Source organism: Chamaea fasciata, unplaced genomic scaffold, assembly GCF_029207755.1.
Source record: "Chamaea fasciata isolate MVZ Bird 193981 ecotype frontalis unplaced genomic scaffold, bChaFas1.0.hap1 SCAF_28, whole genome shotgun sequence".
In the NCBI taxonomy this organism is placed as follows: domain Eukaryota; kingdom Metazoa; phylum Chordata; class Aves; order Passeriformes; family Sylviidae; genus Chamaea; species Chamaea fasciata.
The window spans coordinates 1,151,662-1,171,066 of NW_027094113.1; the positions used below are offsets into that span (position 1 = coordinate 1,151,662).

Sequence of the window (19,405 nt, forward strand, 5' to 3'; positions counted from 1 at the left end):
ACAGCAAAGGACACAAGGAAGGGAGGAAGGGAGTGGTTCTGTGCTGTGCCTGGAGCACCTGGAGGTACAACAATGTCCTTTGGGATTCTCTCCATCCCCCTAAAGCAAAACCAGACCCTCTTCTAGTGGGGAACAGGCACTCTACCACCCCCCACCCCCAAACCCTTACCGAAAAGGGGATCACAGATCACATCCTGCCTCCGGTCTGGCTTAGTGAGCAAAATTGGGAGGGGCAGGATTTTGCCAATCTGCTTAGCCTAAAGCCAGCCCTGAGGCCACTAAGATGCAGGTTAATGCACTGGGGCGACGCTGGGGCTGGCAGGACCCTCCCCACACCACTTAAGAGGTTTTGGGGAGCAGATGAAGAGGGGAGGGGAAGCAAAAGGCCTCAAATCAGCCCCCCTTAAGCACAGGGCCCAGAGACCAGAGAATGCCAGAGTGGTTTGGGTTGGAAGGAATCTTAAAGATCATCTCATCCCAGCCCCTGCCATGGGCAGGGACACCTTCCACTGTCCCAGGTTCCTCTTAGCCATGTCCAGCCTGGCCTTGGACACTGCCAGGGATCCAGGAGCAGCCACAGCTGCTCTGGGCACCCTGTGCCAGATGGGAAAAGAGAGAAGGCTGCTTATTTTGCAACCTTACCATGGAGGTCTTGACCTCAACCCAAAAATATTCGTGTGGATCCTCCAGTACAACCCCCAAGCCCCAGACCCCAATTCCTGATGGGAAGGTCCTGGCAGCCTCCCCCTCCCTCCATCCAGTGACAGCCAGAGGCTCCGGGGGCTGCTGCCATTTCCTTTCAGAGGCTTAAACGTTAAGTAAACAAAGGTCAAAATGTCAGAGGATGGATCTCCTAAATGACCTAATTTCTAAAAGAGCTTAAGAGCTCGATCCGCCACAGCACCAGCCACGGGCACAAAGAACTCAGCAGGTTGTGGTATCAGGCAGGTCTTGATTACTCCTAAGGCAGAGGAAAAGCAGGGTAATGCCAAGGGGGGTTGGCTGAACAGCAGCAGCCAGGTCTCCCATCTGGTAACACACTGCTGCTTCCATGTGGGACTGGAGCGGAGAATCACGGAATCACAGAATGGTTTGGGTTGGAAGGGACCCTAAAGCTCATTCAGTGCCACCCCTGGCCACGGGCAGCGACACCTTCCACTATCCCAGGGTGCTCCACACCCCATCCAGCAGCCTCTGCCATCACCTGAGAACTCGGGCTGAACCAGGGCGCTCCTGGCTGTGTGTGGGAAGGTGAAGGGACACTGGGCAACCACCAGCGATGTGATGTTCAACAAGGGCAGGTGTCAGATCCTGCCCTGGGTGGGGCAGCCCTGGATGTAGGGACAGACTGGGAATGAGAGGCTGGAGAGCAGCGCCGTGGGAAGGGACCCGGGGCTCCTGGTCGATGGCAAGTTGGATCTGAGGACAGCTGAGTCCTGGCAGCCCAAAGGGGCACCGTGTCCTGGGGGGCACCAGGCCCAGGGAGGGATTGTCCTGCTCTGCTCTGCACTGGGGCAGCCTCACCTCCAGTGCTGGGGGCACTTTGGGCACCACAAGATCAGAAGGATCCAAAGCTGTTGGATACTGTCCAAAGGAGGGACACGGAGCTGGGGAAGGGTCTGAGGAGAACCTGAGGGCACTTGGCTGGTTCAGCTGGAGCAGAGGAGACTGAGGGGAGGCTCCTCGGGGGCTGCAGCTCCTCCCGAGGGGAGGCAGAGGGGCAGGGGCTGAGCTCTGCTCTGGGACAGGGACAGGAGCCCAGGAAGGGCTGGAGCTGTGTCAGGCCTTGGGATGGAGCTCAGGGAAAGGTTCTTCCCCCCGAGGCTGCTGGGGCACTGCCCAGGCTCCCCAGGGAATGGTCCCAGCCCCGAGGCTGCCAGAGCTCCAGGAGCGTTTGGACAACGCTCTCAGGGATGCTCAGGGTGGGATTGTTGCGGTGTCTGTGCAGGGCCAGGGGCTGCACTCATGATTCTTGGGGGTCCCTTCCAGCTCAGGATATTCTGGGATTCTCTGACCCCAGTGCCAGATCTGCACTGCACTGCTCCAGCCTTCTCTGGATGTCTCTCATTCCTCACTCAGCACCTGCTGCACCCTTGGCTCTGTGGGTGCCCCATGGGATGGGGGACATTTCGGAAAAAGAGGGCAGCCCTGGGCAGCCCCAGCTCATGCACCCTCCATCATCACATAACAAGTGAAAAAAGCAGTAAAAAACTCAGCAGAAGAAATTTCACACTTAACTGTTTATGAAAATAAAGCAGAAGAAAGAATGGCAAACTTTTCTGGATTGGAATGTACCTAAATTCAAAAGGTGCACAATCTGAGCAAGGAAAGGCTAAACTTGCCAGCAGAAGGAGCAGCTTCTGTGGGCAGGAAGATGGCACAGGTGACAAACCCAGACCCACCCTGTCACCCCTGAGCATCAGCCAGGAAAGGTGGAAAAGCCCCAGAGAGGAGGCAAGGATCAGGATGGAGACATGTCCCAGTAACTTGGGAAAAACCCGCCAGGAATCTCCCAAACTCCATCTTGCTCCCACCAGAATTACTGAACTCCTGCAGATGGGCGTGAAGGGGTCTTGTGGGAGGAGGAGGAGAAGATAGTGGGAATAAATCCCTTGAAGAGGAAAGGGGTTTCCTTTGGAAGGAGGTGAAGGACAGTGGAGGCACCTCGAGTCAGTGCACCCTGACACTGGCTGAGAGCATTCAGCATTTCCAGATCTTTCTGGCATCCCTCTCCTGCCTTTCCCCCTGCCAGCTCCTTCTCCTGCCCCTCATCTGCCTGTGCTGCCTCCAGCCCTGCCTAAGGAGCCATTTCCCAGCCTCTCTCCTCTCCCAGCATGTTCCCTCTTGCAGGATCCGGCTGCGTGGGGCTCTGGGATGCCTCCCCCAGCCCTGCCTTCACCCAGGGCTTTTCCAGAGGAGCCCCCCACGCCGTCTGTGTGACTCCTCCCAAAGGCACATCTGCTCCTGAGCTTGGAGACGGGGTGGAAAAATAAAAACTGCTCTTCCCAGAGGTTCCCACCCGCTCTGGCAGTGTCAGGCATTGGCTCTGGCACCCTGAATCATGGCAGCATTTCACCTCCACCAGAGCAAACTGCTTTTAAATAAACTCATGGGTTTGCCATTTCTCTCACAGACCACAGAATCACGGAATAGCCTGAGCTGGAAGGGATCCACAGGGATCATCGAAGTCCAACTCCTGGCCCTGCACTTGTCAGCCCAAGAAAAAATATTTAAATGCTGCCTACAAGATTTTCCAGCACCCACTGGCAGAACCAGTGCCCCCACATCACCCCAGCCCCAGCACAGCCACCACCCACCATGCACCTCCCCCAGCCCCACACTGCTAATTCCATTAGAATTCCATTAGAATTCCAGCCTGGGGGAAAAGGGGAAGCAAAACACAGCCAGGGATTAAAAATGGGGAGGAAAAAAAGAAGTTAAAAAACCAGGAGCAGCGACAAGCCCCTGATTAAACCCATTGTCCAGGAAGACCCCAATCTACAGGCTCTGACAATACCCACCCGATTAGGAACACTGCTCTGAAAGGCAGCTAATTACTAGAAATAATTACTAGAAAGAAATCTGTTATGGCTTATCAGTTTCCTTGCTGTTTAACCATCCCACTCCCTGCCTGTCCCTGCTAAAGATGAATGGTAAATTGTGAAATTGGTGAAATCTTCAAACAGACAGAAAAGCCCATCTCACCCTCCTCACCCTCTGGGATGAGCCAGTTTGTTACTGTGCTGTGTCCTGGCACCACCTCGGGACAGCCAGGGATGTCCCTGTCACCTCTCCCCACCCCAGGCTGGGAAGTTCAGAACCCCCCAGGAGGTTCCCTGTCCTCCAGGAGCAGCACCAAAGGCTCAAAGCTGGAAAACTTGGAGGAGGGAGCAATGGAGGGCTCAGACAGTGGTTCTGCACCTGCTCACCTGGTTCAAAGCCTCCCACCCAGCAGCCTGGGATGGTTCTCATTCAGAACACTGATGGTGTTTCCATTCAGGCACTTAGATCCTCAGAATCCCAGAATATCCTGAGTGGGAAGAGATCCCCAAGGACCATCCAGTCCAGCCTCTCCCTGCACAGACACCCCAACAATCCCACCCTGAGCATCCCCGAGAGCGTTGTCCAAAGGCTCCTGGAGCTCTGGCAGCCTCGGGGCTGGGACCATTCCCTGGGGAGCCTGGGCAGTGCCCCAGCAGCCTCGGGGGGAAGAACCTTTCCCTGAGCTCCATCCCAAGGCCTGACACAGCTCCAGCCCTTCCTGGGCTCCTGTCCCTGTCCCAGAGCAGAGCTCAGCCCCTGCCCCTCTGCCTCCCCTCGGGAGGAGCTGCAGCCCCCGAGGAGCTTCCCCTCAGTCTCCTCTGCTCCAGCTGAACGAGCCAAGTGCCCTCAGCCCCTCCTCAGACCCTTCCCCAGCTCTGTGTCCTTCATTTGAACACTTTTTAATTTATTTTCTTATTCTTTTGACAAATTTAGGTTATTCCATCCAATGCAACACAGCCCAGAGCTCCCTGCCTAGCCCGTCCTGCAGGGAGCTCTGATTTTCCCCATCAGCTGCGGAGCTGAAGCTGTGGCAGAGGAAAGTTACTGAAGATTCCCCTCACACTGTGCCTTTAATGAGAGCAGAAGGGGCATCAGCCTCAGCCCTGTTGGAGCCCTGGATGGGGGGAGCATCTCGCACAGGAGCTGTGTCAGTGCAGCCCCTCTCGGGCCCCAAAGCCAAGCTCCCATTGTGACCCAAGCTCATCCAAAGAACATCCATGAGCTCAAACTCAACAGCTGAACAGAAATCAGTGCTTTTCCTTTCAAACTGCTTTTGGATCAGGCATGCACCCTGTGATCCCCATGGTCACCACCCCAAGACCGGGCTGGACTGGGGTGAGGAGCAGTGACCGTCCCTGCGGCTGCTGCTCCTGCTCTGGGGCCACCGCAGGGAACCACAGGGATTAAATCAGAGCTTTGTACTCCCCCAGCTCCAGCCCAGGGGCTGAGCAGCCCCTTCCTCACTGCCCCTGGGAGGGGACTTGGGCTGGGGAGGGGAACCCTGGGCAGGGGAGGAGGGCTTGTGCTGGGATGACACCAAAAGGCCCAAGTGGGACAGGAACAAGGGGCAGGGATGCAGCCTGCAGCGATTTCAGGGATGTGCTGGCAGTGTCCTGCTCCCCTCAAACTCAGACCTGCTTTCCTTCTCTCCTGGGCCAGGCAGATCCCTCCAGCCCTGCCTTTCCCAGGGAGTTTGCTGCTCGTGGAGTTTGTGACACCAGCTCCCAGCACAGAGGTACTGGGCAGAAATCCCGAAGGACGCATTCCACTGCTCCCTTACCCAAAGGGCCGCTCCACCCTGCAGCTTCCCAATCTCTCTCCTTGCTCCTTGCTCCCTGCTCCTGTCAGATCAGCCTGAGTGGTGACAGGGCTGGTGCAGGAGGGGGAGCACTGGCTGCACCTGCGATCCCCCTTGGGATCTTCAGGGTCCTAAAATGCCACCAGCCTGCAGGGACAAGGGAAGGCTCCACCCTGGCAGGGATGTGATTGATCACTGCTTCGAAGCTCAGGCTGGCAGGAGCTCCTCAGCCCACCAAAGACTGGTTGGAGCACAGCCTTCTTTGCCACGTAGAAAACTGTGGCAAACAATCGCCATTTGCTCCATTTCTCTAACATGTGCTGCCTGCTGTAGTGTCCCTTTGCTGTGGAAAGGTGCTCCCTGTCCCTAAAGCCCATCCTCAGAGGATAGGGGGCTGCAGCCTGGCCCTGGGACATGCACAGACTCCAGGAACGCAAAATCCAAAGGCGGGGGGATCCCAGGAGGAGCCATCTCCACCCTGACTGCTCAGAGCCCCAACGCTGGTTTTGGGGGGCCCTTTCAGCTCAGCGTCCCTCTCCACTGGCCCAACCTACCACTGCCAACACAGAGCATCAATGCTGCTCCCAAAATGGTTCTTCCTGCTGTTCCTGATCCTCCTTGAAGAAATAGAGGTTGAGTGGGAAAGAGAAAAATTCTGATCTTGGATTAGGGCTTAGATGTTTCACACACCTTTCATCCATCAACTACCACAACATGTTCATCCTCATCTGCTCCCTCCACCTCCTCAGATGTTAAAATTCCCTGGTTCCACTCAACCACCTCATTAACATGATCTTCCCGCCCTGAGGGGCACCTTGCTGGCAACCAGGGCCTGGCAGACAAGGGGACACATTTCCAAAACTCCCCTTTCCCTCCCATTTTTCCTCTGCTTTTACAGAAGCATTCTTTTATTTTCCTGCCTTTCCTCTTCCTTATCCCTTTGCATTTTGCCACTCTAAAAGTTTTCAGAAGCAACTTGGAAAAGAGGAAGAGAAAATTCCATCCCTGCTCTTCCCCATGTCCTTCTTTCCCAGCACATGAGCAAAGAGGTAGGTTCAGATGAGATATTGGGAAGAAGTTGGCTGTGAGGGTGGGCAGGCCCTGGCACAGGGTGCCCACAGCAGCTGTGGCTGCCCCTGGATCCCTGGCAGTGTCCCAGGCCAGGCTGGACAGGGCTTGGAGCAGCCTGGGACAGTGGGAGGTGTCCCTGGCCATGGCAGGGGTGGCACTGGATGGGCTTTGAGGTCCTTTCCCACCCGAAGCACTCCATGATTCATTGATTCTACAGTGAAAACTGATTTGTGTATTTTGGAACCTGCTCCCAGACAGCTTTCTGCTTTAACCACGTTCAGGTTTAGGAACAAAAGGCACTTGGAAATACGAGGAACCCTTTCCCCCTTGCCTGTTCCCTATTTCAGTGGTGGAGCTCCTGGTGCTTCCCCTGACCTCCCTGGGGAGATGCAGCCCCTTGAGCGTGGGGCCAGAGTGTGGCCACAGTCCTGCTGGCCACGGGGTCAGTGCTCACCCTCAGCTCCAGAGCCACTGGAAATCACCCACTGAGGCTCCAGCCCCACGTGCTGGGGACCGGTTGGGCTCGCAGGAGAGCCGCAGCGGCTGCCAAGGACCCGGAGCCCCGGCTCTGAGAGGGAGCCAAAGGCATCTTCCCCACACACATCAAAGGGGAAACCTCCGTGATCCTCCCGGGCGGCTCCTTCTCAGCTGGAAACTCTCAAGGCTGCCTTGGCCCCAGGTGTGGGATGGGCTGGGATGGGTCCCCCCACGCACATCCCCCCACAAGCCGTGCTGAGCTGCAGCAGGACTCTGCTGTCCTACCCAAAAACGCCTCTGTGCTCCACTTACATCCGCCTGGGGCAGAGAGGGAGAAGGAAGATCCCTCCTTGCAGAGGGGCAGGGGGAGCTGCTCGGAAAGGCTCATCCCCCTGCACAGGATCCCCAAGGGACACCCAAACATTGTCTCCAATAGCACAAGGAGTGAAAGGGGGGAGCAGAGCTCACACTGAGCCCCAAGCCCTGACCCAGGCCAGGAGGGGCCTGGCTGCTGCTCCTGTCCAGCATGACCCTCTCTGCTCTTCCCCTTCGCCACCACATCCACAGGGGGATTTTATGTTGGGGGCATTTTCTGTTCCGAACACGATTCCCTTTTCTTACCCCTCCCTCCCAACCACGAGCGAGCCCTGCCCCGGCCCTGCTCCTTCCACATGTGCTGGAGCATTTCAACCACCCCTGCGTGGGCAAAGACGGGAGGACTAACCCCAATTCCTGACCTAATGCCATTAGAGCTCTCTAAGCCCTCCAGGAGGGATATTTTCTGCTCTTAATCTCTCCTCCCACCCCCGAGCTGGGAGAGGTGACTGGGTGAATGGTCACATGCATCTGGCCACGCAGGATCACCGTCCCCAGCGCTCTCTGTGAGCTCCTCACGCTGCCTGCCTGGAGCTGGGGATGGAGGAACCAGACAAGGCTGCTGGAGCCTGGCAGGATATGGGAAGAGGCCCCTCCAAACCCCGCTGCAGCAAAGGGAGCACCCCCAGATCTCTGGGAAGTGACACAGCCACCAGCCCCTTGCAAGCCACAGTCACCCAGTGGGCCTGGTTGGAAGTAACCATGGTGGGATCATCTGGTGCCACCTCCCCACTTAAGCAGGGTCATCCCAAATCCTTAATAAATCCTTAACAATGAGCATCTCTCCCACCCCTAATTCCCAGCTCCCAGGAGCACACTCAGCCCATCCCGGCAGGCGTCGATCCCTGCTGCTGCCTCAGGGTGCTACCATAAAGCAGGGAAAAATACCCACACACTGGCACAACTGGCACAGCTGGCACTGATGGAACCCTCTGGGTACCACCTCCCTGGACCACAGCTTGGAGACCACCTGGAGCAGGTCCAGCGCAGGGAACAGCAATGCCGTCCCAATGCTCCCCCCACCAGGGGCCAGCCAGTGCCACGTGTCCCCTGCCCTGGGGACTGCCAGGCAGCTGCAGGCACTCACCCACGAGTCCAGCTCCCAGGAATGGTGATGAGGAGATGCTGTTGTGGGATGGCAGGTCCCGGTGCTCACCGTAGTGGGGCCCTTCTCCATAGCTCTGCTGGGACAACAGGGGACGGTCACACCCGAGTGCGGGGATGCTGAGCCCAATCCCAAAACACGAGGCTGCCAGGGCCCAGCCTCCCCCAGGAAGGGACAAAGCCAAAGGCTCTTTGTGAAAAGGGCAAGGAATGGATTTTATCCTCATGCCAAGAAGAGGGCTGGGCAGTGCAGAGGCTGTGGTGTTGGGAGAGGACATGGCAGCTGGGGACATGGAACCACACTTTGCCCCATGCTGGCAGCTCTTGGGCAGTTTGGCACCCACCAGGTAAGAGCCAGGCAGCCCCTCCCTGAACCAGAGGATGAAGGGGCAAGGAAAAGGCTGGATAAATATAACTGTACCCTTTTAGATATATTTATATAAATATATAAATTCTAAATATACAAGTGAGAGTTGACACCACAGCCCCAGCTCTGTCACTGACTGGAGGGGAGGGGAAGGTGCCATTGCAAAAATGAATCTCACAAACCCATCAACACAAAAACGACACCATTTCCATGAAGTTTGTGGCATTTCTGTCTTCCCACACTCAGGCCCCAGCCATGAGGTGTTGCAGCCTCAACTCCTTCCCTGCAAAACCTTTCCCAGTTCTCCATCCCCACCGAGGGTGCCATGATCAGACAATGTGGTGCCTTGCAGGGACTCTCTCCTCAGGTTCCCAAAGTGTTGTGGGGTGGGTGCTCACGAAGCTTTGCCACCAGACGAGATCCCTCAACCCACTCAGATCCCTCGACCAACCCACTTATGTCTCCTCTGGGGACCTGTCCCAGCCCCTGGGCCCCCTCTCCCCACAGCAACACTGGGTGCAGGGAGGGAGGTGCCCGAGCAGCCACAGGAGCCCATCCAAGTGCAGGTCTGGGAGAGGGTTTTGGAGGAGAAACCTCAAGGGGACCTCAAGGCAGCAAAGGCTGGGGAGATGGGGAAGGGGGAAACCCTTGAGAGTTCACAGAACCCGTGGTGTCCAAAATGGGGCAAGAAAAGCTGTTGCAGGGTTAGACCCAAGGCTCTGAAAGGCCTGAGAAAGACCCCGTTTGTTTTGGTTGGAGCTGGGTGTTTGTGCTTTGTCCTTACCCTTCCTTGGTCAAACGTGGAGCTGTTTTGATCTGCCGTTCCCCAGGAACCTGATCCCGATCTTTCATCCAAGCCTACCGAAAAACAGGAAGAACAAAGGTTACTCTTTGCTTTATCAGCAAAGCCTCAAAGGTGTTCTCGTAAAATTAACTCTTCCTTCTACAAACAAAACAATATTTTCATTAATAAACCACTTCCACTTGGCGTGACCGAGCCTCCCCTCTGCCTCCTCACCTTCCCACTCCCGCTGGGAGTTATTCCATAAACTTCAAAGCAAATCCCACCACAGCCTGGAAATGGTTCAAAACATGGGACAGTGGGAAGAGGATAAACAAGTATTTTAACTCCTTTATTCCAGAGAGCACCCATGAACCTCCTTCCCCCGGAGAGCGACGGTGAAAGGGACTGAACTATAAATCAAAAACACATTGCATCCATTTGGATGCTCCAGCAGAACTTGAATTTTGCCCATGGTGCTGCAAGATCATGGGCCAATTCTGTTCAACCTGAGCACAGTGAAAGAGTGTCCAGAGGTGAAATCCTCAGGTGGGAATTGCAGGGGGTCCAAAGTTACAGAGTGTCCAGGTGTGTTCTTGCAGCCCCCCAGGGTTCCCCTGAGGAAGTGGGGCCATCAGAGCACATCCCCAGCCTTCTCAGGTGTAGCCCTCCCAAGTATATCCTCAGCAAAAAGGGATCCAATCCACACCAGCAGAGGAGCAGGCAGACGGTTTTGCAATGTTTCTGCACAGGCTGCGGTGGGAAATCGGCTCCTTTCATCCCCTGCCAAGTCCCTGCAGGCAGCACCTCCTGGGCTGCACGAGGCACCCAGGGGAGTCAGATAATCATGGAATGGTTTGGGCTGGAAGAGACCTTATTCAGCTCATCCCACCCCTGCCATGGCAGGGACACCTCCCACTGTCCCAGGCTGCTCCAAGCCCTGTCCAGCCTGGCCTTGGACACTTCCAGGGATCCAGGGGCAGCCACAGCTGCTCTGGGCACCCTGTGCCAGGGCCTCCCCACCCTCACAGCCAACAATCCCTTCCCAATCTCCCATCCATCCCTGCCCTCTGGCAGTGGAAGCCATTCCCTGTGTCCTGACCCTCCATCCCTTGTCCCCAGTCCCTCTCCAGCTCTCCTGGAGCCCCTTCACTGAGCTGGGAATGTCCACCATGACACAAAAAACCTTAGGATGTTGCATCAGCACAGCTCCCACAGTTCCAGCTGATACCACAAGCACAAGGAAGGAACCTTCCCTGGAAATCATCCTCAACCTGACTCAGCTGGAAGATATCTGACTGTGCTGCTCCATCTCCTGCTCCAGTGGGTGACCAGGGGCTGGTGAGCAGCAGTCAGTGTTCAAAGGGGGAAAATCCAGGGATTTGAGAGGGGCTGGCCAGGGTGGGGGCATCCATCATCTTTGGAGGTGCTGCACAAACACTGTGAACTCTGCTGGGTTGGACAGGGAGAAATCCCAGATCTGCAGAAGCCTGAGAGTGATGGTGGCACCAGCCATGGACACTTCCCAACCCATGGACACCCTGAGCCCCCCACCAGGGGTGACGGCCACACCGGCCCTGGAGTGACCCAAACTCTCCCAGCAGCATCGCCCTGCGGCAGCACCAGGGCCCCAGGGCTCTCTGGGGACCCGGCCTGTGCTGGTTCTTCCAACGGGGATGGCACTTCCAGGGGCCCCGGGGTGTCCTTTTGGGAGCTGGGTGGCAGCAAGGACATGGGGGCAGGGGGTCAGGGCTCACTCCCATTTCGCTTGGCAAAGCTGATTATTATGGCAAACATGCCTCAGATTTGTCTCGTCCGCTCCCCTCACTGTTCATTTAACCAGAAACTTCTTTCAAATTACATCCTTCTATTTCTGTGCCTTTGTGTTAATCATTTCCCCAGAGAATTGGTGTTTAATTGCTGTCTAATTTGCATAATTATGCATATTAATCTCCACACCTAATGAATATTCATAATTCTCATTTAGATTTTGTTTTCTAATCAAAAATTTCCAATGTGATTACTGTGCAGAGCAGGGATAAGCCTCTAATAATACCTTGGATACTAGGGAGAATTACTGCCAATTCTCCCACCTCCTACTTCCTAGAATAAACTTTTGCTTTGCTAATGTGTTTTTCCAAAGCAATTCATCTGCAATCCCTGCAAACCCCGGCGAGGCAGGAGGCAGAAACGCTCCTTTGAGTCATTTTGCTGTCACAGGTGGTTTTAAAGCTCCCCAAGGGTGGGGGAGAAGACATGAGCAGGATGAGCAGCCTTGGACATCCTTGGAAAAGTGGTCCCTTCGGGCTGGAAGGACAAGGACTGTGGCACCACAGTCTCCAAGAGGAACCCCAGGAGCCTCAGAGGCAGAGGGGAAGCCAAGGTGTGGGGGGCCAGGTCCTGCCCTACGCAGGATGTGCTTTGGAAGTCCTGGGTCACCCTGGATCACCCTGACCTCTCACAGAGCCCTTGGTCCTGCCACCAGCCCTCCAACAGCAGAGCAGCATTCCCAGGCCAGAATATGCCTGGAAAGGATGCTCAGTGGGCTCTGGAGGGAGATAGAGTGCCTGGAAGTCCGGGGAAATTTTCCTCAGGTTGCTGAGTCTTCCTCCCTTGAACATCCCTTCAGACATTCAAGAACCTTCAGATATTCTCTTGAGTTACGCCAAAACAATCTGGACACAATCTGTGCTCTGGGATGCCCCTGCCTGAGCAGGGAGATGGGACCGGTGAGCCACTGTGGTCCTTCCAAGCTCACCTGTTCTGGGATTCTGTGCCAAAATTCCTGAAAAATTAAAGTAAATCCTTGCCTGGTGCCCCCAACGAAGGAGGGAAAGGAGACACAGGAGGAAAGTGAGTGGCACAGGGGGAAAGGCTGAAGATGAGGGTCACACATGCCCTAGACAAGGACAAACCCCTGCCACGAGCTTCTGCACCCTGTGGTGCCACCACCATGGCAGAGACCCTGGAGCATTCAGCCAAACCCCTGAATGCTCCAACAGCCACTGCAGAGGATGAGCCACTTACTCGGGGCATGGCCGGGTCCCCGACCCCTGCTTGGCCCCTTTGGGACCCCAAAGGGGGTCACAGCAAACCAGCCCTTTTTTTTTGAGGAAGAAATTCCTCCCTATGAGGGCAGGGAGGCCCCGGCACAGGGTGCCCAGAGCAGCTGTGGCTGCCCCTGGATCCCTGGCAGTGTCCAAGGCCAGGGTGGACTGGGCTTGGAGCAGCCTGGGATAGTGGAAGGTGTCCCTGCCATGGCAGGGCTGGCACTGGATGGGCTTTAAGGTCCCTCCCAACCCAAAGCAGTCTGGGATTCTGGGATTCTATAACCCCTGGGGAAACCCAAAAGGTCTCTTGTTCCCTCCGGGTATTTCCTGTGGCTGCCAAGGTGAAGTGAGCTTCCACTCTCCCACCAAAGCAGCAAAGAGCATCCCAAGGTTCTGGAAGCACCTCTGAAGGTGCCCATGCCAGCTTTGACTGATGTCTCCTGGAAAATAAAGTCCTGCACCTTCCCCAAGCTGCAGCCACTGGCTTGAAAGGTGCCAGCAAAAAAATCTCCCTATTTTCAACACCTGCAGGTGTTTTAGGAATTCAGGAATTTCTGGGATGAAGCCAGGAAAAAGCAGACTACCCTCTTTCAATGTCTAGCATCTGTCCTACATACCCTCCCAGCCCAGTCTTCCCTCCCCTCCTATTCCTGATGATCTACAATTTCACAGCAAATGCCCTCAGCCAGCCCTGCAAAATCCCAAGGTTTGGCCATGGGCAGGAGTGTCTGGAAAAGCTCCCACCAGCAGGATTTGCTCCATCCCAGCACAAAGCCCCTGGACACGGTGTCACCCCAAACACGGTCACACATCCTGGCTCTGTGAGCACGGAGCAGCCAGGCTGGACACGAGTGCAGGGAGAGGATGGGGCAGAAGAGAGGGAAGCTGGGGTGGGAAGGACACGTCGCAGCAGCCTCTGGGCTCATCCAAGGGGACCCCAGCAGCTGTTGAGGTGACCCAGGTGCCCAGGGAAGGGTCAGAGGCACCTTGGGGCACCTGGGAATGTGTTTCCCGCCTCCGGGCATCGCCCAGGAGCTGCCCCAGGTGAGATGGAGATCCCATGAGAATCTCCTGGACCCCAACTGCCCCATACTTGCAGACAGATCTGCTGCCTTAAAACACCCACAGTGCTGGCAAAAAAAAAGCATAAATCCAAGTCACCAAAGAGAGACCATACCCAAAGGGCCACAGAGCTGCTCCAAGGGCTGGAGCCCCTCTGCTCTGGGGACAGCCTGGGACAGCTGGGGCTGTTCACCTGGAGAGGAGAAGGCTCCAGGGAGAGCTCAGAGCCCCTGGCAGGGCCTGAAGGGGCTCCAGGAGAGCTGGAGAGGGACTGGGGACAAGGGATGGAGGGACAGGGCACAGGGAATGGTTTCCACTGCCAGAGGGCAGAGATGGATGGGATATTGGGCAGGAATTGTTGGCTGTGAGGGTGGGGAGGCCCTGGCACAGGGTGCCCAGAGCAGCTGTGGCTGTCCCTGGATCCCTGGCAGTGTCCAAGGCCAGGATGGATGGGGCTTATAGAAGTCTGGGATAGTAGGAGGTGTCCCTGCCCATGGCAGGGGTAGGACTGGATGGGCTTTAAGGTCTCTTCCAACCCAAACCTTTCTGGGATTTTGTGATTCTGTGACTGAAAACCCCCACGGCACTGAGCTGGATTCTGCCTGCACGAGGGAGCTCCATCCTGGCAGGGCTTGGCTTTGTCACTCTTCCAGCGCTCTCCCACCGTGAGGTGTGCAAGGTTTGGAGATGCCCACGTGCCTGTGCTGCTGGCAGGAGCCAACTTGATTTTAAAATAACCCCATTTCCCAACTACCCAAGTTAAGGCACACTTTCCAATTGAGAAACGACAAAAATAGGAGCTACCTCCTCTCACCATTAATACAGTTATTAAACTGCGTACAGATTAATTGTGCATTTTAATAACCCTGAGCATGAATATTCATAACACATTTCTTGCTCATGCTCTAATTAAAACATACTAATAGAATAAGATGTAGCTGTCAGACAGTCTTTTTTTTTTTTTCCTCACGGTTTTCCTGCCGCAGCCAAGAGCTGATAGACAAGAGCCGTCCTAAGCTTCAGCAGGGATAAAAATGATTTCACCACATTCAGGCTCAGAAAAACCATCCTCAGTGCAGCAATGAACCCTCGCAAAGGCTATGGACAAGTGTCCAGTGACACAGAGCAATGAGAGCTGTTCCCATCCGGGAGGAATGGAACCTCTTTGGACACACAACTCCAACAAGAAAACGCAGGACAGTGATAGGAAAGGGGAACTGTTTTACCGAAAGGAGGACAGATTTGCTTCAGATATTGGGAGGAAATTCTCCCCTGTGAGGGTGGGCAGGCCCTGGCACAGAGTGCCCAGAGCAGCTGTGGCTGTCCCTGGACCCCTGGCAGTGTCCAGGGCCAGGCTGGAGGGGGCTTGGGGGAACCTGGGCTAGTGAAAGGAGTCCCTGCCATGGCAGGGGTGGCACTGGATGGGATTTAATGTCCCAACACCCCAAACTATTCCATGTAAAGGCGTTAAAAGGGGGCAGGGTTCTGTGATCCATCCCACATCCCTCCTGCTCAGTTCACAGCCTGTGCCTTCCAGCTGCCATCCATGGGAGCCAAAAATGCCGCACCAAGAGAGGCTGCCCTGGTTTCAACAACCAGAGCCCCCAGACCTACCCAGGCACAGGGGCTGCTCCGGGAGCCCCGAGCACAGCACGTGGACACGGTGTGGGAGGGAACGTGGCTGTGGAGTCAGCTCTGACCCCCTGGACACAGGCAGCCTCTGGCCTTTGTGTGAATGGGACAGGGTCAGGAGTTGGACTCGACGGTCCTTGAGTGCCCCTCCAAACTCCGGATATTCCAGGATTCTGTGAAAGAACTTTTAAAACAAGCCCAGTCCCTAACAACTGCTTTGCTCAAAGCAAAGCTCAAGGGGTGTGCAGCCACCTCTCTGGATCCAGAGGACAAGCAGGGCTGGAGAACAGGATGTTTTGCTCCTGAGCCCTCTCAGATACCATTTGTAAAGCATATACAGAGTTTTTGCTCTTAAATCCTGAAATAAAGGATACCCTGAGGAGAACACGCACTGCTGGGAAGCTGCAGCACCGCAGGCTCAAACCATGGAATGGGTGGGCAGGAAGGGACCTCAAAGCCCATCCAGTGCCACCCCTGCCATGGCAGGGACACCTCCCACTGTCCCAGGCTGCTCCAAGCCCCATCCAGCCTGGCCTTGGACACTGCCAGGGATCCAGGGGCAGCCACAGCTGCTCTGGGCACCCTGTGCCAGGGCCTCCCCACCCTCACAGGGAGAAATTTCTGGGATTTCTTCCCATCACTCGAAATGTCCCAAAGACACCTCATTTTCACTTGTCAGGAGGAGGAGGCAGTGAGGGACCCTCACAGCAGCCCCAGGGGTGACACTGGAGGACACTGCTGGGGTGTCTGTGCTGCTGGAGCTGTGACTGAGCCAGGCTGAGCCTCTCCCTCCCCCTGGCCTCCACAATCTGCCCTCCCTAATCTGATTCCAGCAAAATGACTGGGCCAGGCTTTTTTTTTTTTTTTTTTTTTTTTTTAATTCTATTAGAAATATTTAGGCCAAATCCCTCCTGTGGCTGGAGGAGGTTTGGAAGCAGCTGTAACTGCCACGAAGGTGCATCTTCCATCCTCAACAGAGACCACGCAGTGCCCACAGTGGGGATTTGAGGGCCAGGAGGGAAATTCCAGCTTTGCAGCCACAGCAGTGCCCCAGGGCTGGAGCGGGACAAGGATGTGCTGGCAGCTGGGAGTAAAAAACCCCACAGCCAGCAGCTTTTCAAGCTCATGGAATACTTCGATCCATGGAATGGTTTGGGTTGGAAGGAGCCCTAAAGATCATCTTGTTCCAAACCCCCTGGCATGGTTATTTAACCCAGAGAAGCCCTGCTCCCCACCTGCCTCCCTCGGGGGTGGGACAGCACAGGCCACCACAGGCAGGGCCACCGGTGCCACCGTCATTTGATTTGAAGCAGAGGTGACAGAAGGCTGCCTGATAAACACTTCCAAATTAAGCGGCTTTGTGGGCTAATCGCTCTGGCGATCAGCCCCACAGCAAAATCTCTGCTAAAAGGGATTGGAAATCAATAAAATTAGTTGACTAGTAATTAGCTTTAGTCCCAGGAAAACCAGCAAAGTTGTTTTTCCTGAAGAGAGTTGGCTCCATTTGGTGACGGACACCCCCCAGGAAAGGCTCTGAGGTGCTGGCACAGCCCCTGTGAGGGAAAAGGGGGTGCTGGAAGCAGCTCCCAGAATTCCTGTTTATTTACCAGCCCCATCCACCCCCAAATAGGAAAAAACAGCTGTGAGTGGAAGGCAGCCGGGAGCTGTTTACAGGACGTCGATTGTGGAGAGGACCATACAATTTGTTCACTTCCTTTTCCCGCTGCACGACAAAACAATTAAAATAAAAATAAGGGGGGAGGGGGGTGGATAAAAAACCCACCCTGAACACCTGGAAGGCAGCACCAGGTCCCTGGCAATGCCACCCTGGAGGGCTCTGCTCCTGGGGCCGGCCAGGGGACGTTTTATCCCCTTCACTGCCTTGAAATTTGAGGTTGGACCAAAACTGACTGGTTGTGACAGAGAGGCTCAGCTGTTCCACTGCTCTGGAAGTGTCCAAGCCCAGGCTGGACAGAGCTTGGAGCAACACGGGATACTGGAAGGTGTCCCTGCACATGGCAGGGGGCTGGAACGTGCTGCCACTGCCAGACCTGTCCAGGGGCATCAAACGGGCCAGGTGGCATTTCCCTCTGGGACAGGAGCCCAGGAAGGGCTGGAGCTGTGTCAGGCCTTGGGATGGAGCTCAGGGAAAGGTTCTTCCCCCCGAGGCTGCTGGGGCACTGCCCAGGCTCCCCAGGGAATGGTCCCAGCCCCAAGGCTGCCAGAGCTCCAGGAGCGTTTGGACAACGCTCTCAGGGATGCTCAGGGTGGGATTGTTGGGGGGTCTGTGCAGGGCCAGGAGTTGGACTGATGATCTTTGTGGGTCCCTTCCAGCCCAGGATATGCCAGGACTCCATAAACAGATGCTCTGGACCAGGAGAGCCCAGTGACACCATGCCCCAGACCGTGCACCCCAAGGGGGGACACACAACAGCACCCACATTAAACTCACAGATCCCTGCATGATTTCTGGGGCAGATTCTGCCCCTTTATCTTTGTGATGATGAATGAACCCAGAACCCAAAGCCACGACAGGCCCATCCACCCCACACACCCCCCTGATTCAGGGAAGCACCTGCTGCTGCCGCCCCCTCCCCAAATGTGCACTCAGGGATAATTTTTGACTTCAAAAAGCTGATGCCACCACTTTGGTGATTGTTAATTCCTCTGCTCAGCATCTGCTCAGCATCTCCTGCACTGTATTCCAGTTCAGCAGTTTCTGCACACACACAGATGGGGTTTAGGAAATCTTTGGGGCTGAGGAAAAATACCAGAGAACCAGGGAAGGAGTGGGGAAAAATGATCCATTGGCTTTCCATGAGGGATAACTATGGGGAGAAATTGAACTTACACCAAAACCAAACAAAGCCAGAAAGAGGGGAAAGAGTCAAAGAAGTGCTTTAGCAACTCCCAGTCTTTGGGAAGATGCTCTGGTATCACTGAAACTGCTCTCAAAGGACAGGGCAGGCTCCAAGGCAGCGCCTGGGCTGGGTTTGGGGGTGCTGGTGTGGCATCCTAGAAACAGAATCCTGGAATGTCCTCAGCTGGAAGGGAACCACAAGGATCACTGAGTGCGACTCCTGTTCCTGCTCAGGACACCCCAACAATCCCACCATGTGCATAACCAGTAATAATTGTATGCAATAATAAATAAATAATAATAAATTTATTTATTATTTGCAATAATAAATAAAAACAAACCAGTGCCCAGCAGAAGGGTGTGGAAGTTCTGGAAAAACCAACAAAACCCAACCAGCAAATCCAGCCATCCCTCACTTTAGACACGAGTCATATTTGCAGATGTAAAGGAAGGCCCCCATGGCATTTTAGGGAGTGATTTTATGGTAACCAAAATAAAAGCTTGCCTTTGTGTTAAGTCATCGTTAAGGAAATTAATAACTTGCGCCAGCCCAAGTCTCATCAAGGCCTTACAAAACGACTGCACGGGGGTGCCCATGGTGGCACTGGGGCACAGCCACCATCCCTTGTGACCAGAACACGGGCAAGGACCTGATCCAGGCTGCCAAGGTCACACCAGCAGTGAATCATTGGGCTGTGCTCCTCCTGGAGGATGGGTCAGACTGGACAGGAATTATTAAACTAAAAAATGGGGATGGATGGATGGATGGATGGATGGATGGATGGATGGGAGCAGCCCTGGGGAGAAGGACTTGGGGGTGCTGGTGGGTGAGAGGCTCAGCCTGCCCCGGCCAGAGGCACTGACCCCAGAACCCCCCTGTGCCGGGTTGAGCCCCCAGCGTGGGCAGCAGGGGAGGGGGGGATTCTGCCCCTCTGCCCCACTCAGGTGAGACCCCACCTGCAGAGCTGCCCCAGCCCCGGGGAACAACATCAGCAGGACGTGGAGCTGCTGGAGCCAGTGCAGAGGAGGCCACCGAGCTGCTTCAAGGGCTGGAGCCCCTCTGCTCTGGGGACAGCCTGGGACAGCTGGGGCTGTTCACCTGGAGAGGAGAAGGCTCCAGGGAGAGCTCAGAGCCCCTTCCTTTCCTCTCAGGGTGGGGGGCTGGGACAGTGGGCACAGTGGGCACCCCTGTGGCAGGGGTGGAATGAGAAGGGCTTTGAGGTCACTTCCAGCCCAAGCCATTCTGTGATTGTGTGATAAAAATCCAGAGAGAGAAGTGAAGGCA

At 55.4% G+C, this 19,405-nt stretch overlaps 1 protein-coding gene across 8 annotated transcripts in view; it reads right to left on the reverse strand.

Moving 5' to 3' along the window:
* TCF3 (transcription factor 3) overlaps positions 1 to 19,405 on the reverse strand; it is an 84,487-nt gene that overhangs the window by 31,106 nt on the left and 33,976 nt on the right. For 5 of the 8 annotated variants that reach the window (XM_066205683.1, XM_066205686.1, XM_066205685.1 and 2 more), the window contains exons 4-5: positions 9,520 to 9,593; positions 8,352 to 8,448 (exon numbers count right to left, since the gene is read on the reverse strand). In XM_066205683.1, coding sequence (XP_066061780.1) covers positions 8,352 to 8,448; positions 9,520 to 9,593 — 171 coding nt within the window. The remainder of the gene's footprint in view (positions 1 to 8,351; positions 8,449 to 9,519; positions 9,594 to 19,405) is intronic. The other 3 variants (XM_066205684.1, XM_066205689.1, XM_066205690.1) reach the window with 1 other exon arrangement.